Source organism: Tachyglossus aculeatus, chromosome 1 (genome assembly GCF_015852505.1).
Source record: "Tachyglossus aculeatus isolate mTacAcu1 chromosome 1, mTacAcu1.pri, whole genome shotgun sequence".
Lineage (NCBI taxonomy): Eukaryota > Metazoa > Chordata > Mammalia > Monotremata > Tachyglossidae > Tachyglossus > Tachyglossus aculeatus.
Window position 1 is genome coordinate 114,223,082 of NC_052066.1, and position 20,488 is coordinate 114,243,569.

The 20,488-nt window shown below is 49.8% G+C and overlaps 1 protein-coding gene across 1 annotated transcript; it reads right to left on the reverse strand.

Moving 5' to 3' along the window:
• Nucleotides 1–421: 421 nt before the first annotated feature.
• On the reverse strand, nt 422–18,768 carry MYCN (MYCN proto-oncogene, bHLH transcription factor). Its single transcript, XM_038747752.1, has 3 exons — nt 18,693–18,768; nt 7,608–8,345; nt 422–1,913 (listed from the first exon to the last, which is right to left on the reverse strand). The coding sequence occupies exons 2-3, from the start codon at nt 8,296–8,298 to the stop codon at nt 1,315–1,317; spliced, it is 1,290 nt and encodes a 429-aa protein (XP_038603680.1). The 5' UTR covers nt 8,299–8,345; nt 18,693–18,768; the 3' UTR covers nt 422–1,314.
• Between the last annotated feature and the right edge of the window lie 1,720 nt (nt 18,769–20,488).

Consider the following 20,488-nt stretch of genomic DNA (forward strand, 5'->3'; position numbering starts at 1 on the left):
CTAATAAATGGAAGCACCATCACTTTGTAGGAAATGGTTCAACCCAGTGGAATGGAAATTGGCAATCCATTTTCTCTGTGGGATAATCTTCCCCACAGGCAATGAGGAAATGTAACCAGTCCAAAGGCAGCCTACTTCAAAATAGAACCGACTAAAGGTTTTAAATGTGTCATTTTAAAATGGGTCGCCCTTGCAGAAGAGAACGTCGTGGAAAATTGGATTGGGGAATCTTTGGGAATCTTTGCCCAAGAGCGAACGGTTACCCGAGTGAGAATGGAAACGTGTCTGTTTATACTGTACTCTTTCTCGAGTGCTTTAGTGCAGTGCTCTATGCATGGTAAGAAGCACAAAAAATATTATGGATTGACTGAATACGGTGGCTCTATTCACAAAATGGAAAGCACATCATTTAACTGCTATTTATTTTCATAAACATGAGGTATTTCAAAGTGCTATAAGATGCAGCACTAAATGTACATTTCAAAGAAATTAAACACAGAACTTTGCATTTCCCCAGTTCTATGCACCAAACATTAACAAATACATTAACAGGAAGAAACAGGCTAGGAAAAGGCATATATAGTAAATTTCTTTACAAAAGTTTCTTAGTTCAAAAAGTGATAAAGTAATATCTACTCAAAACTTTCACAACTCATTTTCATACGAAAATATAAGTATCAAATTTAGTTATGTATCAGCATCATACTAAAGTATACAGGCAGTGTAAGAATTAGTACAGTACATAACAGAGATTAACAATATATTTGTATACAAAACATGCTCCTCAAACATTGAGGTATTACAGTACTTAGGTATGAACTTCCAGTCTAACGTTGGCAGCCAGAGCCACCTCTCATAACCCAAGACATGTACAAAAGGCAAATGTAGAAATGGTATTTACAGAAATTTCCCCCAGGGGCTCCAATGTTAACCCCTAAAGTAACATCTGTTAGAACATAAGCACCATTAAAAAGGAATGAATTTCTGTTTCAAACTCAACGAGATGGCATCAGCAGCTCCAAATGCTCACAACACTTAAAGAACATCTACAGTTGTTGGGGGCGGGGGTGGGTGGGCGGTGGGGGGAAGAAAGAAAGAAAATTGTACAAGGCTTAGACCCTCAACGTTTGGCAGTCTCTTCAGCTCCTTGCAAAACGCCCAGATGCTCAGCACTCAGATAACAAACAGTTTGGAAGGTGGTGGTGGTGGGGACCGGATTGAAAATAAACCAACATTCTTAACGTCAAAACACAATTAAAAAAAAAAAAAATCAAAATGTGCAAAGTGGCAGTGTCCGTCCAGGTCAGAGAGAGTTTAGCAAGTCCGCGAGTGTTCTATTTTCTTTAGCAACTGATGCTGTCTGGCTTTCAACTTTTCCTTTTCCAGCAACAGCTTGTGCTCCTCGGCCTGAAGGGAATGGACATATTCCGTGGCTTTTTTCAAAATGACGACCTTAGCCGCTTTCTCGTTTTTAACCAGCTCCGGCACGTGGTCCCTTAGCGTGAGAAAACTGGACCTCAAATCATTCCGCCGCTGGCGCTCCAGGATGTTGTGGTTGCGACGGCGCTCGCTATCCTCCGAGTCCGAGTTCCGCGGGCTCGAGCTTTTGGGCTTTGGTTGGATCACGTTTTTGACAAGGCGCGGGGCGTCGTTTTTCAGTTTTTTCTGGGGAGGCGCATCTTCGCTTTCCACGTAGGGGGAAGGCGCGGCGTAGTTGTGCTGCTGGTGGATCGGGGCGCAGCGCTTTAGGGCCAGTTCATTCTGGGCTGTCCTCACGGAGGCGAAGGCGGCGTTTTTCGGGCGAACGGTGATGGTGAACGTGGTGACGGCCTTGTTAGAGGAGGAACGCCTCTTCTCCACGGTGACCACATCGATCTCCTCTTCTTCATCCTCCTCTTCGTCCTCTTCATCGTCTTTTCCAAAGGAAAAAAAAAGAGGTACAAAGTTATTCCCCGGAGCCCCGTTTTCAAACCAGGATTAAAATGGGGGGGGGGGGGGGGGAGGGGAGAGCAAATGGGGGAAAGAGGGAACTTTGAAAAAACAAAAAAGAAAGGGAACAACAACGGGGAATTTCTGTGGTGTAAGATCAACAGAGTCAGTTGAGGATGACAAACCAATCAATCAATCAATCAATCGTATTTATTGAGCGCTTACTGTGTGCAGAACGCTGTACTAAGCGCTTGGGAAGTACAAGTTGGCAACATATAGAGACGGTCCCTACCCAACAGTGGGCTCACAGCCTCACCTCCCTTCCCCAAGTAAACTTCAGGCCTGACTTTCAGGCAAAGAGGTCGTTTAAGCAGAATAATTAAAACATAATTCAATGAATTTCTAATCCCCTAAAACAAGGGCAAACCCTTCCGTAAAACATCCACTGGAATCCACAAACATCGTGTGTGGAAACTCCCTCCCTCTTAACTACCCAGCTTGGATTCCCAAAGTGTTTAAAATGCAGAACTGAAAATCAAAACATCTTTTGCTTGATCTAAAAGGAACCGGAAAACTCCTAAACAATTGCTGGATTTGTCTGAAGCAGAATGTGAAGCTGTTCCACTTCTGTGGGTCCCTTGAAGCAATGTTTTGGTCTCCTGCCAAGAAGACAGCTGTTGGGAAGTGCTTCCTCACTGAAAGCTGTCAAGGCAGACGTTAAAGGGACAGTGTGCGTTTAAGGGGCTTACCAACCCAGTTTAGGCTGCGGGTCAGATGAACCGAGGGATTTAAAGCGGGGAGTGGCAATTGCATTTTCCCAACAGGATGGATTTTATGAGTTTTCATTAAAAAGAAAAAACAACACCCTCGAATGTTATGTTTTTTTTTAATATCTGGCCTTTTTCTCCTTCCCCTTTCAAGTCGATTCCACCAGAAGGAATCCCTACATCTTTTGGGAGAGGCCCACCGTTGGGTAGGGCCCTACATCTTTGGGAGAGGCCCACCGTTGGGTAGGGACCGTCTCTATATGTTGCCAACTTGCACCCCCCAAGCGCTTAGTACAGTGCTCTGCACACAGTAAGCGCTCAATAAATACGATTGAACGAATGAATGAATGACAGAGGAGGACTAAAGAGAAGCAGCGTGGCTCAGTGGAAAGATCACGGGCTTTGGAGTCAGAGGTCACGGGTTTGAATCCCGGCCCCACCACATGTCTGCTGTGTGACCTTGGGCAAGTCACTTAACTTCTCTGAGCCTCAGTTCCCTCATCTGTAAAATGGGGATTAAGGCTGTGAGCCCCACGTGGGACAACCTGATCACCTTGTATCCCCCCCCCAGCGCTTAGAACAGTGCTTTGCACATAGTAAGCGCTTAACAAATGCCATTAGTATTATTATTATCACGGTGAGAGGTTTCACAAGATAAAATCATGGCCACCTCAGCTGGACCGTTCACGTGTGGCTCCGAGCAAATCTCGGAAGTGTGCGGGATATGGGGTGTTGAAGCTAGCCAAAGCGGGGAAGCACACCCTGGCGAAGGCCAGGGTGGTCCTGAAATGTAGGGTACCACCTTGCCTTAGCGGCCCGCCCTCAAAAACCTCTCCAAAGTCTTTCCCCAGACCCTCTGATTCAAGCCGTGCCATCTGCTGGCAACACCTAACCTCCAACTTGTACTTCCCAAGCGCTTAGTACAGTGCTCTGCACACAATAAGTGCTCAATAAATACGATTGATTGATTGATTGATTGCCCCTTCGCAGGAGGAAAACCTGCGGGTGGGCCAGCCTGCTATTTCCAAAGGAATAAATAAGATAACGGCAATTATTTAATAATAATAATGATGGCAGTTGTTACGCACTTACTAGGTGCCCAGCGCTGTTCTCTTCCCCCTAGAAGAACTCCCTAGGTCCCCAATGTCACTCTGAAGGCCCCTTAATAGGTCAGAATTACCCCTGGCCTGCTTTCAATGTCACCTCAACGTGACTTTTCTTTTTTTTTTTTTGCAGGAGGTGACTGTTTGGGTCAGTTTTACTTGGCCACACAAAGTGGTCCACCCCTCTGCACCCAACAGCCCTCCCAGATCTAGTCTTTCCCACTCATTTCCCTTGCCCATTTTCCCTTTGAACGTTTGGGACGACTCGAATACTCCGGGGCACGTGGGTCCCACACTGACCCTTTTGGGGATGGGGAGGCCGAGTCACAACAGGAAAAATAGGAGGGAATGGGAGCTGGGCTTTTAAATGCGCAATGTAGGCGAGGCTAGGATATTCCCCCAGCTCTTCACCCTCCTAATAGCCCTGGAGCTCAGTAATTCCTCGAGCCTTGGCCCTACTGACCTGGCCCTTTAGGCTGTGAGCTCCCTGGGGGTAATCAATCAATCAATCGTATTTATTGAGCACTTACTGTGTGCAGAGCACTGTACTAAGCGCTTGGGAAGTACAAGTTGGCAACACATACAGACGGTCGCTACCCAACAGTGGGCTCACAGTCAGCGTGGCTCAGTGGAAAGAGCCCGGGCTTTGGAGTCAGAGGACATGGGTTCAAATCCCAGCTCTGCCCATTGTCAGCTGTATGCTTCTTTGGGCCTCAGTGACCTCATCTGTAAAATGGGGATTAAGACTGTGAGTCCCACACAGCACAATCTGATCACCTTGTATCCTCCACAGTGCTTAGAACAGTGCTTTGCACATAGTAAGCACTTAAATGCCATCATTATCATTATTATTTTTAGACTGTGAGCCCACTGTTGGGTAGGGACTGTCTCTATATGTTGCCAACTTGTACTTCCCAAGCGCTTAGTACAGTGCCCTGCACACAGTAAGCGCTCAATAAATACGATTGATGATGATGATGATGATGATTATTATTAGAAGGTGGGCTCACAGTCTAGAAGGGGTAAGGACTGTGTCCACAAACTCTTGTTGTACTGTGCTCTCCTGAGCGCTCAATACGGTGGCTAAGCACAGTGAGTACTCAATACATACCACTGCGTGGCTGATTTCCAATACAAGACCCCCAACACCCCAATAGCTCCGGCTTACAATTGGAGGGAAGAGGGGTGGTGAATAAAACTACAGGGATGGGGGGGTGGGGGTACACTGCTCACCCCAGTGAGCACTCAATACATACCACTGCGTGATCGATTTCTACTGCAAGAAACCCACCACCCCAATGGCTCTGGCTTACAACTGGGGGGAAGGAAGGGGTGGTGAATTTACTCATTCATTCAATCGCACTTATTAAGCACTTACTGTGTGCAGACCACTGTACTAAGCGCTTGGAAAGTTACAATTTGGCAACAGATAGAGACAGGCCCTGGTGGGGGTAAAGTGTTCAGCCCAATACATACCACTGTGTGATCGATTTCCAATACAAGACACCCACCATCCGAATGGCACCGACTTAACAACTGCGGGGGGAGGGGGTGGTGGATAAAACTATAGGGTTATGATGGGGGCGAGATTCATTCATTCAATCACATTTATTGAGCACTGACTGTGCACAGAGCGCTGTACTAAGCGCTTGGGAAGTACACACTCATTCAATCGTATCTACTGAGCGCTGACTGTGTGCAGAGCACTGTACTAAGCACTTGGGAAGTACACATTCATTCAATCGTATTTATTGAGCACTGACTGTGTGCGGAGCACTCTACTAAGAGCTTGGGAAGTACACATTCAATCGTATCTATTGAGCGCTGTGGGCAGAGCACTGTAGTAAGCGCTTGGGAAGAACACATTCATTCAATCGTATCTATTGAGCGCTGACTGTGTGCAGAGCACTGTACTAAGCGCTTGGAAAGTACACATTCAATCGTATCTATTCAGCGTTGACTGTGTGCGGAGCACTGTACTAAGCACTTGGGAAGTACACATTCACTCAATCGTATTGAGCGCTGACTTTGTGCAGAGCACTGTACTAGGCGCTTGGGAGGTACACATTCATTCAATCATATCTATTAAGTGCTGACTGTGCAAGCACTGTAGTAAGCGCTTGGGAAGTACACATCAGATGGGGGGAGGGCGAGGTTTAACCCTTTTAAAAAAAGGGGGAGGAGGGAAAAGGGGGCCACGAGGTTGGTGTGTCTGGAGCGGGGGTGTGGGGAGGGCATCCAGGGCTCGGCCCAGCGGTTGGCAGAGGAGAGGAAGGGCAGAGGAAGCAGCGTGGCTCAGTGGAAAGAGCCTGGGCTTTGGAGTCAGAGGTCATGGGTTCAAATCCCGGCTCCCCCAACTGTCAGCTGTGTGACTTTGAGCAAGTCACTTCACTTCTCTGGGCCTCAGTTACCTAATCCTCATGGGGATTAAAACTGTGAGCCCCCTGTGGGACAACTTGATGACCTTGTAACCTCCCCAGCGCTTAGAACAGTTCTTTGCACATAGAAAGCGCTTCATAAATGCCATTATTAGTATTATTCTCTGGGCCTCAGTTCCCTCATCTGTAAAATGGGGATTAAAACTGTGAGCACCCCGTGGGACAACCTGATCACCTTGTAACCTCCCCAGCGCATAGAACGGTACTTTGCACATAGTAAGCGCTTCATAAAGAAGCAACGTGGCTCAGTGGAAAGAGCATGGGCTTTGGAGTCAGAGGTCATGGGTTCAAATCCCCTCTCTGCCACTTGTCAGCTGTGTGACTTTGGGCAAGTCACTTAACTTCTCTGGGCCTCAATTATCTCATCTGTAAAATGGGGATTAAGACTATGAGCCCCATGTGGGACAACCTGATCACCTTGTAACCTCCCCAGCGCTTAGAATGGTGCTTTGCACATGGTAAGCGCTTAATAAATGCCATCATTATTATTATTATGATAAATGTCATTATTATTATTATTATTCTCTAGGCCTCAGTTCCCTCATCTGTAAAATGGGGATTAAAACTGTGAGCTCTCCGTGGAACAACCTGATCACCTTGTATCCTCCCCAGCGCATAGAACGGTGCTTTGCACATAGTAAGTGCTTCATAAAGCAGCAGCGTGGCTCAGTGGAAAAAGCACAGGCTTTGGTGTCAGAGGTCATGGGTTCAAATCCCTGCTCCGCCACTTAGCTGTGGGACTTTGGGCAAGCCACTTAACTTCTCTGGGCCTCAGTTATCTCATCTATAAAATGGGGATTAAGACTGTGAGCCCCCCGTGGGACAACCTGATCACCTTGTAACCTCCCCAGTGCTTAGAACAGTGCTTTGCACATAGTAAGCGCTTAATAAATGCCATCATCATTATTACTATCATTATAAATGCCATTATTATTATTATTCTCTGGGCCTCAGTTCCCTCGTCTGTAAAATGCGTGGCTCAGTGGAAAGAGCACGGGCTTTGGAGTCAGAGGTCACGGGTTCGAATCCCAGCTCTGCCACATGCCTGCTGTGTGACCTTGGGCAAGCCACTTAACTTCTCTGAGCCTCAGTTCCCTCCTCTGTAAAATGGGGATTACGACTGTGAGCCCCACGTGGGACAACCTGATCACCTTCAGCGCTTAGAACAGTGCTTTGTACATAGTAAGCGCTTAATAAATTCCATCATTATTATAAATGCCATCATTATTATCCTCTGGCCTCTGTAAAATGGGGATTAAAACTGTGAGCTCCCCATGGGACAACCTGATGACCTTGTAACCTCCCCAGCGCGGTGCACGTAGTGAGCGCTTAACAAACGCCATCCTTAGGAAGGGGCTGTGATGGTTTACCGGAATCGCTGAGGGTGTCGTCTCCGGAGCTGCAGTGGGTGCCGGCCGTGGGGCGCGGCGGGCGGGGGGCACGGCCGCCGCGCCCGGGGGTCGCGGGGGGCACGGTGCCCGCCTGCCAACCGGGCAGCGTCGCCGCCGCCCCGGCCTCCTCCTTCTTGGCGGCGGGGAAGGGAAAGACCACGGCGGGGTCGACGCAGCCCGACACGTCGGGGTGGGCACGGCCGGAGGGCAGCGCGGAGGAGGAGGCGGCGCTGGCGTTGCTGGCGTTGGCGGGACCGGCGGGTCCTCTGGCGTGCAGCTTTTCGGTGACGGCCCGCTCCAGCTTCTCCCGGGCGGAGAAGCCGCTCCACATGCAGTCCCGCAGGACGATGGGGTTGCCCAGCCGGGGGGTGTCGAACAGGTCGCCGTGGCCGCCCCACGGGTCGCCCTCGGGGGGCAGGAGCAGCGGCTCGGAGGCCCAGTCCAGGGGGTCGCAGGGGGCGGTCCGGAGCCCCCCGAGGTCACCGTGCGGGCCGGCCCGGCTCGGGGACAGCGGCGGCGTGGGCAGCAGCTCGAACTTCTTCCAGATGTCCTCGCCCGGCGGGGCCGAGTCCGGCCCCCCGCACAGGGAAAAGTCGTCCTCGTCCGGGTAGAAGCAGGGCTGCAGCGAGTCGAACTCCAGGTCCGGGTTCTTGCGGACCACCCCGGGCATGGCTGCGGGCGTCTACTACACCGTCCTGCCCGCCTCGACTTCCAAAGCTAAGCAAACGAGAAAGGGAAACATTGGCCAAAACGGAGTCACCACCCACCGCGCTCCCTCCACCCCCAAAATTAAAAAAAAAAAAACCACTCAGAAGGACCGCTTTGCACAGAGTGAGCGCTTAAGAGATGCCATCATTCATTCATTCAATCATATTTATTGAGCGCTTACTGTGTGCAGAACACTGTACTAAGCGCTTGGGAAGTATAAGTTGGCAACACATAGAGATGGTCCCTACCCAGCATTCATTCATTCATTCAATTGTATTTATTGAGCGCTTACTGTGTGCAGAGCACTGTACTAAGCACTTGGGAAGTACAAGTTGGCAACATATAGAGATGGTCCCTACCCAGCATTCATTCATTCATTCAATCGTATTTATTGAGCTCTGACTGTGGGCAGAGCACCGTACTAAGCGCTTGGGAAGTACAAGTTGGCAACATATGGAGACAGTCCCTACCCAGCATTCATTCATTCATTCAATCGTATTTATTGAGCTCTGACTGTGGGCAGAGCACCTTACTAAGCACTTGGGAAGTACAAGTTGGCAACATATAGAGACGGTCCCTACCCAGCATTCATTCATTCATTCAATCGTATTTATTGAGTGCTGTGTGCAGAGCACTGTACTAAGCGCTTGGGAAGTACAAGGTGGCAACATATAGAGACGGTCCCTACCCAGCATTCATTCATTCATTCATTCATTCAATCGTATTTATTGAGCGCTTACTGTGTGCAGACTACTGTACTAAGTGCTTGGGAAGTACAAGTTGGCAACATATAGAGACGGTCCCTACCCAGCAGTGGGCTCAGTCTAGAAGAGGGAGACAGACAACAAAACAAAACATATTAATAAAATAAAAGAAATAGAATAAATACGCACAAGTAAAATAGAGTAATAAATATGTACAAACATATACACTTATATATAGCTGCTGTGGGGAAGGGAGGGAGGTAGGTGCGGGGGGGATGGGGAGGGGGGAGAGGAAGGAGGGGGCTCAGTCTGGGAAGGAGGTGAGCTCTCAGAAGGGCTTTGAAGGGAATCGTTAAGGAGGGGGTGTAGGGCTTCATTCATTCAGTCGTATTTATTGAGCGCCAACTGTGTGCAGAGCACTGTACTAAGCGCTTGGGAAGTACAACAGCGGGCTCACAGTCTAGAAGGGGGAGACAGACAACAAAACATATCAGCAAAGTAAAAGAAATAGAATAAATATGTACAAGTAAAATAGAGTAATAAATATGTACAAACATATATACATATATATATATTATTATATTATTATACTATATACTATTATATATATATCTGCCGTGGGGAGGGGAGGGAGGTAAAGTGGGGGGGGATGGGGAGGGGGGAGAGGAAGGAGGGGGCTCAGTCTGGGAAGGCCTCCTGGAGGAGATGAGCTCTCAGAAGGGCTTTGAAGGGAATCGTTAAGGAGGGGGTGCGGCGCTTCATTCATTCAATCGTATTTATTGAGTGCTGACTGAGTGCAGAGCACTGTACTCAGCGCTTGGGAAGTACAAGTTGGCAACATATAGAGACAGTCCCTACCCAACAGCCAGCTCACAGTCTAGAAGGGGGAGACAGACAACAAAACATGTTCAATTTTCCACTCCCCTATGGACCCCTTCTGCACCCCCTGCCCCTTTTGGGTCCGGCGCTTCAAACAGTGCTTCGCACATAGTAAGCGCTTAACAAGTACCAGCATGATTATTTGCAAAGGAGGGGCGGAAGGCCCGGGAGGGATGGGGCCGTCCTGGGCAACTTTGCAAACTGCGTTTTCCCGGACAGCCTCCTTTGGAAGGAAAACCAAGGAAAACCACCCCAAACACACAAACACATCCCAAAGGACCTGACGCCTCGACACGGGGGGGGGGAATGCCCTCCGAGGGGCTCCCCCCCCAAACAAGAAGGAGGAACAAATTTGGCACGCCCCTTCTTTGCAAACACCCGGGGAGGGGCGGGCTGGCAGGGCCTGGCATGCTCCGGGGCGGAGATGCAATCGCCCGGAGGGGAACCGGGAACTTTGCAAATCGTATTTATTGGGCGCTTACTGTGTGCAGAGCACTGGACTGAGCGCTTGGGATGTACAAGTTGGCAACATATAGAGACAGTCCCTACCCAACAGCCAGCTCACAGTCTAGAAGGGGGAGACAGACAACAAAACATGTTCAATTTTCCACTCCCCTATGGACCCCTTCTGCACCCCCTGCCCCTTTTGGGTCCGGCGCTTCAAACAGTGCTTCGCACATAGTAAGCGCTTAACAAGTACCAGCATGATTATTTGCAAAGGAGGGGTGGAAGGCCCGGGAGGGATGGGGCCGTCCTGGGCAACTTTGCAAACTGCGTTTTCCCGGACAGCCTCCTTTGGAAGGAAAACCAAGGAAAACCACCCCAAACACACAAACACATCCCAAAGGACCTGACGCCTCGACACGGGGGGGGGGGGGAATGCCCTCCGAGGGGCTCCCCCCCCCAAACAAGAAGGAGGAACAAATTTGGCACGCCCCTTCTTTGCAAACACCCGGGGAGGGGCGGGCTGGCAGGGCCTGGCATGCTCCGGGGCGGAGATGCAATCGCCCGGAGGGGAACCGGGAACTTTGCAAATCGTATTTATTGGGCGCTTACTGTGTGCAGAGCACTGGACTGAGCGCTTGGGATGTACAAGTTGGCAACATATAGAGACAGTCCCTACCCAACAGCCAGCTCACAGTCTAGAAGGGGGAGACAGACAACAAAACATGTTCAATTTTCCACTCCCCTATGGACCCCTTCTGCACCCCCTGCCCCTTTTGGGTCCAACGCTTCAAACAGTGCTTCGCACTTAATAAGCGCTTAACAAGTACCATCATTATTATTTGCAAAGGAGGGGCAGAAGGCGCGGGAGAGAGCGACTGTTGGGTAGGGACTGTCTCTATATGTTACCAACTTGCACTTCCCAAGCGCTTAGTACAGTGCTCTACACACAGTAAGAGGTCAATAAATACAACTGATTGATTGATTGATTTGCAAAGGAGGGGCAGAAGACGCGGGAGGGAGGGAAGCGGCGTGGCTCAGTGTTAAGAGCTCGGGCTTTGGAGTCCGAGGTCATGGGTTCAAATCCCGCCCCCGCCACTTGTCAGGTGGGTGACTTTGGGCAAGTCACTTCACTTCCCTGGGCCTCAGTTCCCTCATCTGTAAAATGGGGATTAAGCCTGCGAGGCCCCCCGTGGGGCAACCTGATCCCCTTGTATCTCCCTAGTGCTTAGAAGAGTGCTTTGCACATAGTAAGCGCTGAACAAATACCATCATTATTATTATTAACTATAAGAATAATAAGAATAATAATGATGGCATTTGTTAAGCGCTTACTATGTGCAAAGCACTGTTCTAAGCGCTGGCACTATTCTAAGCGCTGAAATCTAAGCCAAACGCGCACATTCATTCAGTCGTATCTACTGAGCGCTGACTGTGTGCAGAACGCTGTACTAAGCGCTTGGTAGAGGACAATTCAACAACATACAGAGACGGTCCCTACCCAACAACTCCCTCCATGCCCAACCCCCTCCATCACCGGGGGGCCCTGGCATCTTCGCCCACCCCGTGCCCCTTCTCCAACACTTTCCCACCCGCATCCTCGATGCCCCGGCCGGAGGATGCCCAACGAGACCCATCGAGGCAAGCAAATCCCAACACGCCGACAAAATACAAAACCTCACCAAAAAAGAAAAAAAAACCCTCATTTTTTTAATGGCATTTACTAAGCACTTACTATGTGCAAAGCACTGTTCAAGTTGCAAAGTGATCAGGCTGTCCTACAGGAGTCTTAATCTCCATTTTACAGATGAGGTAACTGAGGCCTACAGAAGTGACTTACCCACAGTCACAAAGCTGACAAGTGGCGGGGCGGGATTTGAACCCATGACCTCCGACTCCAGAGCCCGCGCTCTTTCCATTGAGCCACGCTGGTCCTTCAGCGTTCAATCGTATTTATTGAGCGCTTACTGTGTGCTGAGCACTGTACTAAGCGCTTGGGAAGTACAAGTTGGCAACATATAGAGACGGTCCCTACCCAACAGTAGGCCCACAGTCTAGAAGTATTTATTGAGCGCTTACCGTGCGCGGAGCACTGGACTAAGCGCTCACAGCCCGGTACTAGTCAGTAGGAGGAAAAGATCCGTGCTGTTACGGCTCCTCTTCCACCCCGCCCCCGCCGCCAGCCTAATAATCATCAACAATTGTATTTATTGAGCGCTATATGCAGAGCACTGTACTAAGCGCTTGAGAAGTACACACTGGCAACATATAGTAATGATGATGGCATTTACTAGGCGCTTACTATGTTCAAGGCACTGTTCTAACCGCTGGTGATCAAGTTGTCCCACGGGGGCTCACAGTCTTCAACCCCATTTTGCAGATGAGGGAACTGAGGCCCAGAGGAGTCTGGTGACTGGCCCAAAGTCACACAGCTGACAATGGGCGGAGTCAGGATTGGAACCCAGGACCGCTGACTCCAAAGCTCGGGCAGGAGTGTATCCCTGCCGCCTACAAACACCTCCCCCTCCAAAATGTCTAAAAAATTGGGCAGGGATCGGGGGGAGAAGAGGATGCAAAAAGGCGGGCCGGTCCTTCCACACCTGGGAAGGCGGGAGAACCGGAAAAAAGCGCTCTGCTTTTGCAAAAAGGCGCTTTATTCACTCAACCGGATTTACTGAGCGCTCACTGGGTGCGGAGCACTGGACTAAGCGCTTTGGAGAGGACAAATCGGCACAGATAGAGACGGTCCCTACCCCACAACGGGCTCCTTCATTCACTCAATCGTATTGACTGAGCGCTTACTGAGTGCAGAGCACTGTACTAAGCGCTTGGGAAGTGCAAATCGGCAACAGAGGCAGTCCCTACCCCACAGCTGGCTCATTCAATCGCACTGATTGAGCGCAGAGCACTGTACTAAGCGCTTGGGAAGTGCAAATCGGCAACAGAGACAGTCCCTACCCCACAACGGGCTCATTCACTCATTCAATCGCACTGATGGAGCGCAGAGTACTGTACTAAGCGCTTGGGAAGTGCAAATCGGCAACAGACAGTCCCCACCCCACAATCAATCAATCAATCGTATTTATTGAGCGCTTACTGTGTGCAGAGCACTGTACTAAGCGCTTGGGAAGTGCAAATCGGCAACAGAGATAGTCCCTACCCCGCAGCGGGCTCATTCATTCATTCAATCGCATTGATGGAGCGCAGAGCACTGTACTAAGCGCTTGGGAAGTGCAAATCTGCAACAGAGACAGTCCCTACCCCACAGCGGGCTCATTCATTCATTCAATCTCATTGCTTGAGTGCAGAGCACTGTACTAAGCGCTTGGGAAGTGCAAATCGGCAACAGAGACCATCCCTACCCCACAGAGGGCTCATTCATTCATTCAATCGCATTGATGAAGTGCAGAGCACTGTACTAAGCGCTTGGGAAATGCAAATCGTTAACAGAGATAGTCCCTACCCCACAGCAGGCTCATTCACTCACTCAATCGCATTGCTTGAGTGCAGAGCACTGTAGTAAGCGCTTGGGAAGTGCAAATCGGCAACAGAGACAGTCCCTACCCCACAACGGGCTCATTCATTCATTCAATCGCATTGATAGACTGCAAAGCACTGTACTAAACGCTTAGGAAGTGCAAATCGTTAACAGAGACAGTCCCTACCCCACAGCGGGTTCACTCATTCATTCAATCCCATTGATGAAGTGCAGAGCACTGTACTAAGCGCTTGGGAAGTGCAAATCGGCAACAGAGACAGTCCCTACCCCACAACGGGCTCATTCACTCATTCAATCGCACTGATGGAGCGCAGAGCACTGTAGTAAGCGCCTGGGAAGTGCAAATCGGCAACAGAAACAGTCCCCACCCCACAATCAATCAATCAATCGTATTTATTGAGCGCTTACTGTGTGCAGAGCACTGTACTAAGCGCTTGGGAAGTACAAGTTGGCAACACGGGCTCATTCATTCATTCAATCGCATTGATGGAGTGCAGAGCACTGTACTAAGCGCTTGGGAAGTGCAAATCGTTAACAGAGACAGTCCCTACCCCACAGCGGGCTCATTCATTCATTCACTCGCACTGATGGAGTGCAGAGCACTGTACTAAGCGCTTGGAAAGTGCAAATCGTTAACAGAGACAGTCCCTACCCCACAGCGGGCTCATTCATTCATTCAATCGCACTGATTGAGCGCAGAGCACTGTACTAAGCGCTTGGGAAGTGCAAATCGGCAACAGAGACCATCCCTACCCCACAGCGGGCTCATTCATTCATTCAATCGCATTGCTTCAGTGCAGAGCACTGTACTAAGCGCTTGGGAAATGCAAATGTTAACAGAGACAGTCCCTACCCCACAGTGGGCTCATTCATTCATTCAATCGCATTGATGGACTGCAAAGCACTGTACTAAGCGCTTGGGAAATGCAAATCGGCAACAGAGACAGTCCCTACCCCACAGCGGGCTCATTCATTCATTCAATCGCATTGATTGAGCGCAGACCACTGTAGTAAGCGCTTGGGAAGTGCAAGTCGGCAACAGAGACAGTCTCTACCCCATAACGGGCTCACTCATTCATTCAATCGCATTGATGGAGTGCAGAGCACTGTACTAAGCGCTTGGGAAATAGAAATAGTTAACAGAGACAGTCCCTACCCCACAACGGGCTCATTTATTCATTCAATCGCATTGCTTGAGTGCAGAGCACTGTAGTAAGCGCTTGACAAACGCAAATCGTTAACAGAGTCAGTCCCTACCCCACAGCGGGCTCATTCATTCATTCAATCGCATTGCTTGAGTGCAGAGCACTGTAGTAAGCGCTTGGGAAGTGCAAATCGGCAACAGAGACAGTCCCTACCCCACAGCGGGCTCATTCATTCATTCAATCAATCAATCATATTTATTGAGCGCTTACTATGTGCAGAGCACTGGACTAAGCGCTTGGGAAGTACAAATTGGCAACATACAGAGACAGTCCCTACCCAACATTGGTCTCACAGTCTAAAAGGGGGAGACAGAGAACAAAACCAAACATACTAGCAAAGTAAAATAAATAAATTCAATCGCATTGATTGCGCGCAGAACACTGTACTAAGCGCTTGGGAAGTGCAAATCGGCAACAGACAGTCCCTACCCCACAGCGGCCTCATTCATTCATTCACTCAATCGTTCACTCGCACTGATGGAGTGCAGAGCACTGTACTAAGCGCTTGGCAAGTGCAAATCGGCAACAGAGACAGTCCCTATCCCACAACGGCCTCATTCATTCATTCAATCAATCGTACTTACTGACCGCTGCGTGCGGAGCACTGTACTAAGCGCTTGGGAAGTGCAAATCGGCAGCAAGATAGAGACGATTCCAACCCCGCAACGGGCTCCCTCATTCATTCAATCATATTAATTGAGCGCTGTGTGCAGAAGAGCACTGTAGTAAGCGCTTAAATGAAACAGGGCCAATGCAAACGACCCTCCCGCGACTGAGCCGAACGCATACATTCATTCAATCGTCTTGATTGATAAGCGCTTACTACGTGCAAAGCACTGTTCTAAGCGCTGGACCGTCTTGATTGGGCGCTTACTATGTGCGAAGCGCTGGACTAAGCGCAATCGGCAACAAGGTAGTGCCCATCCCTACCCCACAACGGGCTCCTTCGTTCATTCAACCGTATTAATAATAATGATAATTGGCATTTATTAAGCGCTTACTACGTTCAAAGCACTGTTCTAACCGCTGGGGAGGATACAGGGTGATCAGGTTGTCCCTGGTGGGGGGCTCACAGTCTTAATCCCCATTTTACAGATGAGGGAACTGAGGCCCAGAGAAGTTCAGTGACTTGCCCAAGATCACACAGCAGACATGTGGGGGAGGCGGGATTCGAACCCGTGACCTCCGACTCCAAAGCCCGTGCTCTTTCCACTGAGCCACAATGCTTCTGTAAGTATTGATTGAGCGCTGTGAGCAGAGCACTGTAGTAAGCGCTTAAATGGAAAAGTGCAAATGCAAGCGACCGTCCCGGGCTGTCTGGGCCAAATGGATACACTCATTCAGTAATAATAATAATAATTATGGTATTTATTAAGCGCTTACTACGTACAAAGGACTGTTCTGAGCGCCGGATCGTCTGGACTGAGCGCTTACTGGGTGCGGAACACTGGACTAAACGCTTGGGAAGTGCAAATTGGCAACAAGATAGGCACCATCCCTACCCCACAACGGGCTCCTTCATTCAACCGTATTTACTGAGCGCTGTGTGCGGAACACTGGACTAAGCGCTTGGGAAGTGCAAATCGGCAACAAGATAGACAATCCGTCCTCCACAACGGGCTCCTTCAGTCCTTCAAGCGCTCAGTACAGTACTCCGCACACCGTAAGCGCTCACTAAATACGATTAAATGAATGAATCGTGGTGATTGAGCGCTGACGGTGCGCGGACCACTGTACTAAACGCTTGGGAGGTGCAAATCGGCAACAAGATACACAATCCGTCCTCCACAACAGTCTCCTTCACTCCTTCAAGCGCTCAGTACACTGCTCCTCACACCGCAACCGCTCACTAAATACGATTAAATGAATGAATCGCGGTGATTGCGCGCTGACGGTGTGCGGGGCGCTGCAAATCAACAAGCTAGACAGTCCGTCCTCTACAACGGGCTCCTTCACTCCTTCAAGCGCTCAGTACAGTGGTCCGCACATACTAAGCGCTCACTAAATATGATTAAATGAATGAATCGTGGTGATTGCAAATCGTCAACAAGCTAGACAATCCGTCCTCCACAACGGGCTCCTTCAAGCGCTCAGTACAGTGCTCCGCACACCTTAAGCGCTCACTAAATACGATTAAATGAATGAATCGCGGTGATTGCGCGCTGACGGTGTGCGGGCCGCTGCAAATCAACAAGGTAGACAATCCGTCCTCCACAACGGGCTCCTTCACTCCTTCAAGCGCTCAGTACAGTGCTCCGCACACCGCAAACATTCACTAAATACGATTAATGAATCAATCAATCAATCATATTTATTGAGCGCTTACTACGTGCAGACCACTATAATAAGCGCTTGGGAAGTACAAATTGGCAAGCGCTGACGGTGTGCGGGGCGCTGCAAATCGGCAACAAGCTAGGCAATCCGGCCTCCACAACGGGCTCCTTCACTCCTTCAAGCGCTCAGTACAGTGCTCCGCACACCGCAAGTACTCACTAAATGCAATTAATGAATCGCGGTGATTGCGCGCTGACGGTGTGCGGGGCGCTGCAAATCGGCAACAAGATACACAATCCATCCTCCACAACGGGCTCCTTCACTCCTTCAAGCGCTCAGTACAGTGCTCCGCTACATCTTAAGGCGCTCACTAAATACGATTAAATGAATGAATCGTGGTGATTGCAAATCGGCAACAAGCTAGGCAATCCGTCCTCCACAACGGACTCCTTCACTCCTTCAAGCGCTCAGTACAGTACCCCGCACACCACAAGCGCTCACTAAATACAATTAAATTAATGAATCGCGGTGATTGCGCGCTGACGGTGTGCGGGGCGCTGCAAATCGGCAACAAGATACACAATCCATCCTCCACAACGGGCTCCTTCACTCCTTCAAGCGCTCAGTACAGTGCTCCGCACATCTTAAGCGCTCACTAAATACGATTAAATGAATGAATCGTGGTGATTGCAAATCGGCAACAAGCTAGACAATCCGTCCTCCCCAACGGGCTCCTTCACTCCTTCAAGCGCTCAGTACAGTACCCCGAACACCACAAGCGCTCACTAAATACAATTAAATTAATGAATCGCGGTGATTGCGCGCTGACGGTGTGCGGGGCGCTGCAAATCGGCAACAAGATACACAATCCATCCTCCACAACGGGCTCCTTCACTCCTTCAAGCGCTCAGTACAGTGCTCCGCACACCTTAAGCGCTCACTAAATACGATTAAATGAATGAATCGTGGTGATTGCAAATCGGCAACAAGCTAGACAATCCGTCCTCCACAACGGGCTCCTTCACTCCTTCGAGCGCTCAGTACAGTCCTCCGCACACCTTAAGCGCTCACTGAATACGATTAAATGAATGAATCGCGGTGATTGCGCGCTGACGGTGTGCGGGCCGCTGCAAATGGGCAACAAGCTGGACAATCCGGCCTCCCCAACGGGCTCCTTCAAGCGCTCAGTATAGTGGTCCGCACATAGCGCTCACTAAATACGATTAAATGAATGAATAGTGGTGATTGCATGCTGTCGGTGTGCGGAGCACTGTACTAAGCGCTTGGGGAGCGCAAAAGGACGACAGATGGAGCCGGTCCCGCCCCGATTATCCGCTCCATCGGCTCTTACCTCCCGAGGCTGGGCCTCCTCTCCCCAATCCTCCACCACCGCCCTGCGCCGGCAGACAGATGACTGTCACCGCTCTTTGAAGCTCCGGGATATTATTAACTAAAAAGGGGGAGGGGGCGGAGAGAGAGAGGGGGGGGGAGAAAAAAAATCTGACACACCCGGGGTCTGGGGGAGGGGGAGAGGAGACACGCAGAGACAGGGAGGGATGCACAGAGACCCCCGGGGACAGACAGACAGAGAGGGAGGGGAGAGAGAAAAAGGAGAGAGAAGAGAGGAAAGGGCCGGGGGTGGGGAAAAACAGGGCCCACCCTCCCCATTACCATGAAAATCAGGGGAGGTGCCAAAGCCTTTCGCGCCAAAAGGCCTCTCCGCCTTTTCTTCTTTTGCAAAACCAGCTCCTCTCTGCAAAATGGCCCGTCCTTTGCACGCCCCCACCCCTTTTCCATCTCCCCCGCCCACCCCTGCAACGTAGAGGGCGAAGCCTTCCTCGTGTGTGTGTGTGTGCGGATGGACCGCGGGCCTGTCGGGTTTTTGCATTCAGTGATGATAATGAAATGGGAGGTGGAGGGTTCTAGTAATAATAATAAAAGAGGAGGAGGAGGAGGCCGAGACACGCAGAGTATTGGATCTCCCCCTTCTAGACTCCCCCTTCGAGAAGCAGCGTGGCTCAGTGGGAAAGAGCCCGGCCTTTGGAGTCAGAGGTCATCATCATCATCATCATCATCAATCGTATTTATTGAGCGCTTACTGTGTGCAGAGCACTGTACTAAGCGCTTGGGAAGTACAAATTGGCAACATATAGAGACAGTCCCTACCCAACAGTGGGCTCACAGTCTAAAAGGGGGAGACAGAACAAAACCAAACATACTAACAAAATAAAATAAATAGAATAGATATGTACAAGTAAAATAGAGTAATAAATATGTACAAACATATATACATATATACAGTATGTATATATGTATGGGTCATGGGTTCAAATCCCGGGCCCTGCCAGTTGTCAGCTGTGTGATTTTGGGCAAGTCACTTCACTTCTCTGGGCCTGTTACCTCATCTGGAAAATGGGGATTAAGACTGTGAGCCCCCCGCCGTGGGACAACCTGATCACCTTGTAAACCTCCTCAGCGCTTAGAACAGTGCTTTGCACATAGTAAGCACTTAATAAATGCCATCATTAATTAGACTGTGAGCCCGCTGTTGGGAAGGGACTGTCTCTAAATCAATCAGTCGTATTGATTGAGCACTTACTGTGTGCAGAGCACTGTACTAAGCGCTTGGGAAGTACAAGTTGGCAACGTATACAGACAGTCCCTACCCAATAGTGGGCTCACACTCTAAAAATCAATCGTAGTGATGAGCGCTTACTGTGTGCAGGGCACTGTACTACTACTACTACTAATAATAATGGCATTTATTAAGCGCTTACTATGCGCAAAGCACTGTTCTAAGCGCTGGGGAGGTTACAGGGTGGTCAGGTTGCCCCACGGGGGGTTCACAGTCTTAATCCCCATTTTACAGATTCTATTTATTTTATTAGTATGTTTGGTTTTGTTCTCTGTCTTCCCCTTTTAGACTGTGAGCCCACTGTTGGGTAGGGACTGTCTCTGTATGTTGCCAATTTGTACTTCCCAAGCGCTTAGTACAGTGCTCTGCACATAGTAAGTGCTCAATAAATACGACTGATGATTTTACAGATGAGGGAACTGAGGCACAGAGAAGTGAAGTGACTTGCCCAGAGTCACCCAGCTGACAATTGGTGGAGCCGGGATTTGGATCCCTGACCTCTGACTCCAAAG

Bases quoted from the DNA above. Each gene is read 5' to 3' on its own strand.
- MYCN (XM_038747752.1), bottom strand. From the start codon at position 8,298: ATGCCCGGGGTGGTCCGCAAGAACCCGGACCTGGAGTTCGACTCGCTG. The intron at 1,914-7,607 runs GTAAACCATCAC...CCTTTGGAAAAG, and splicing joins CGACACCCTCAGCGATTCCG to ACGATGAAGAGGACGAAGAG.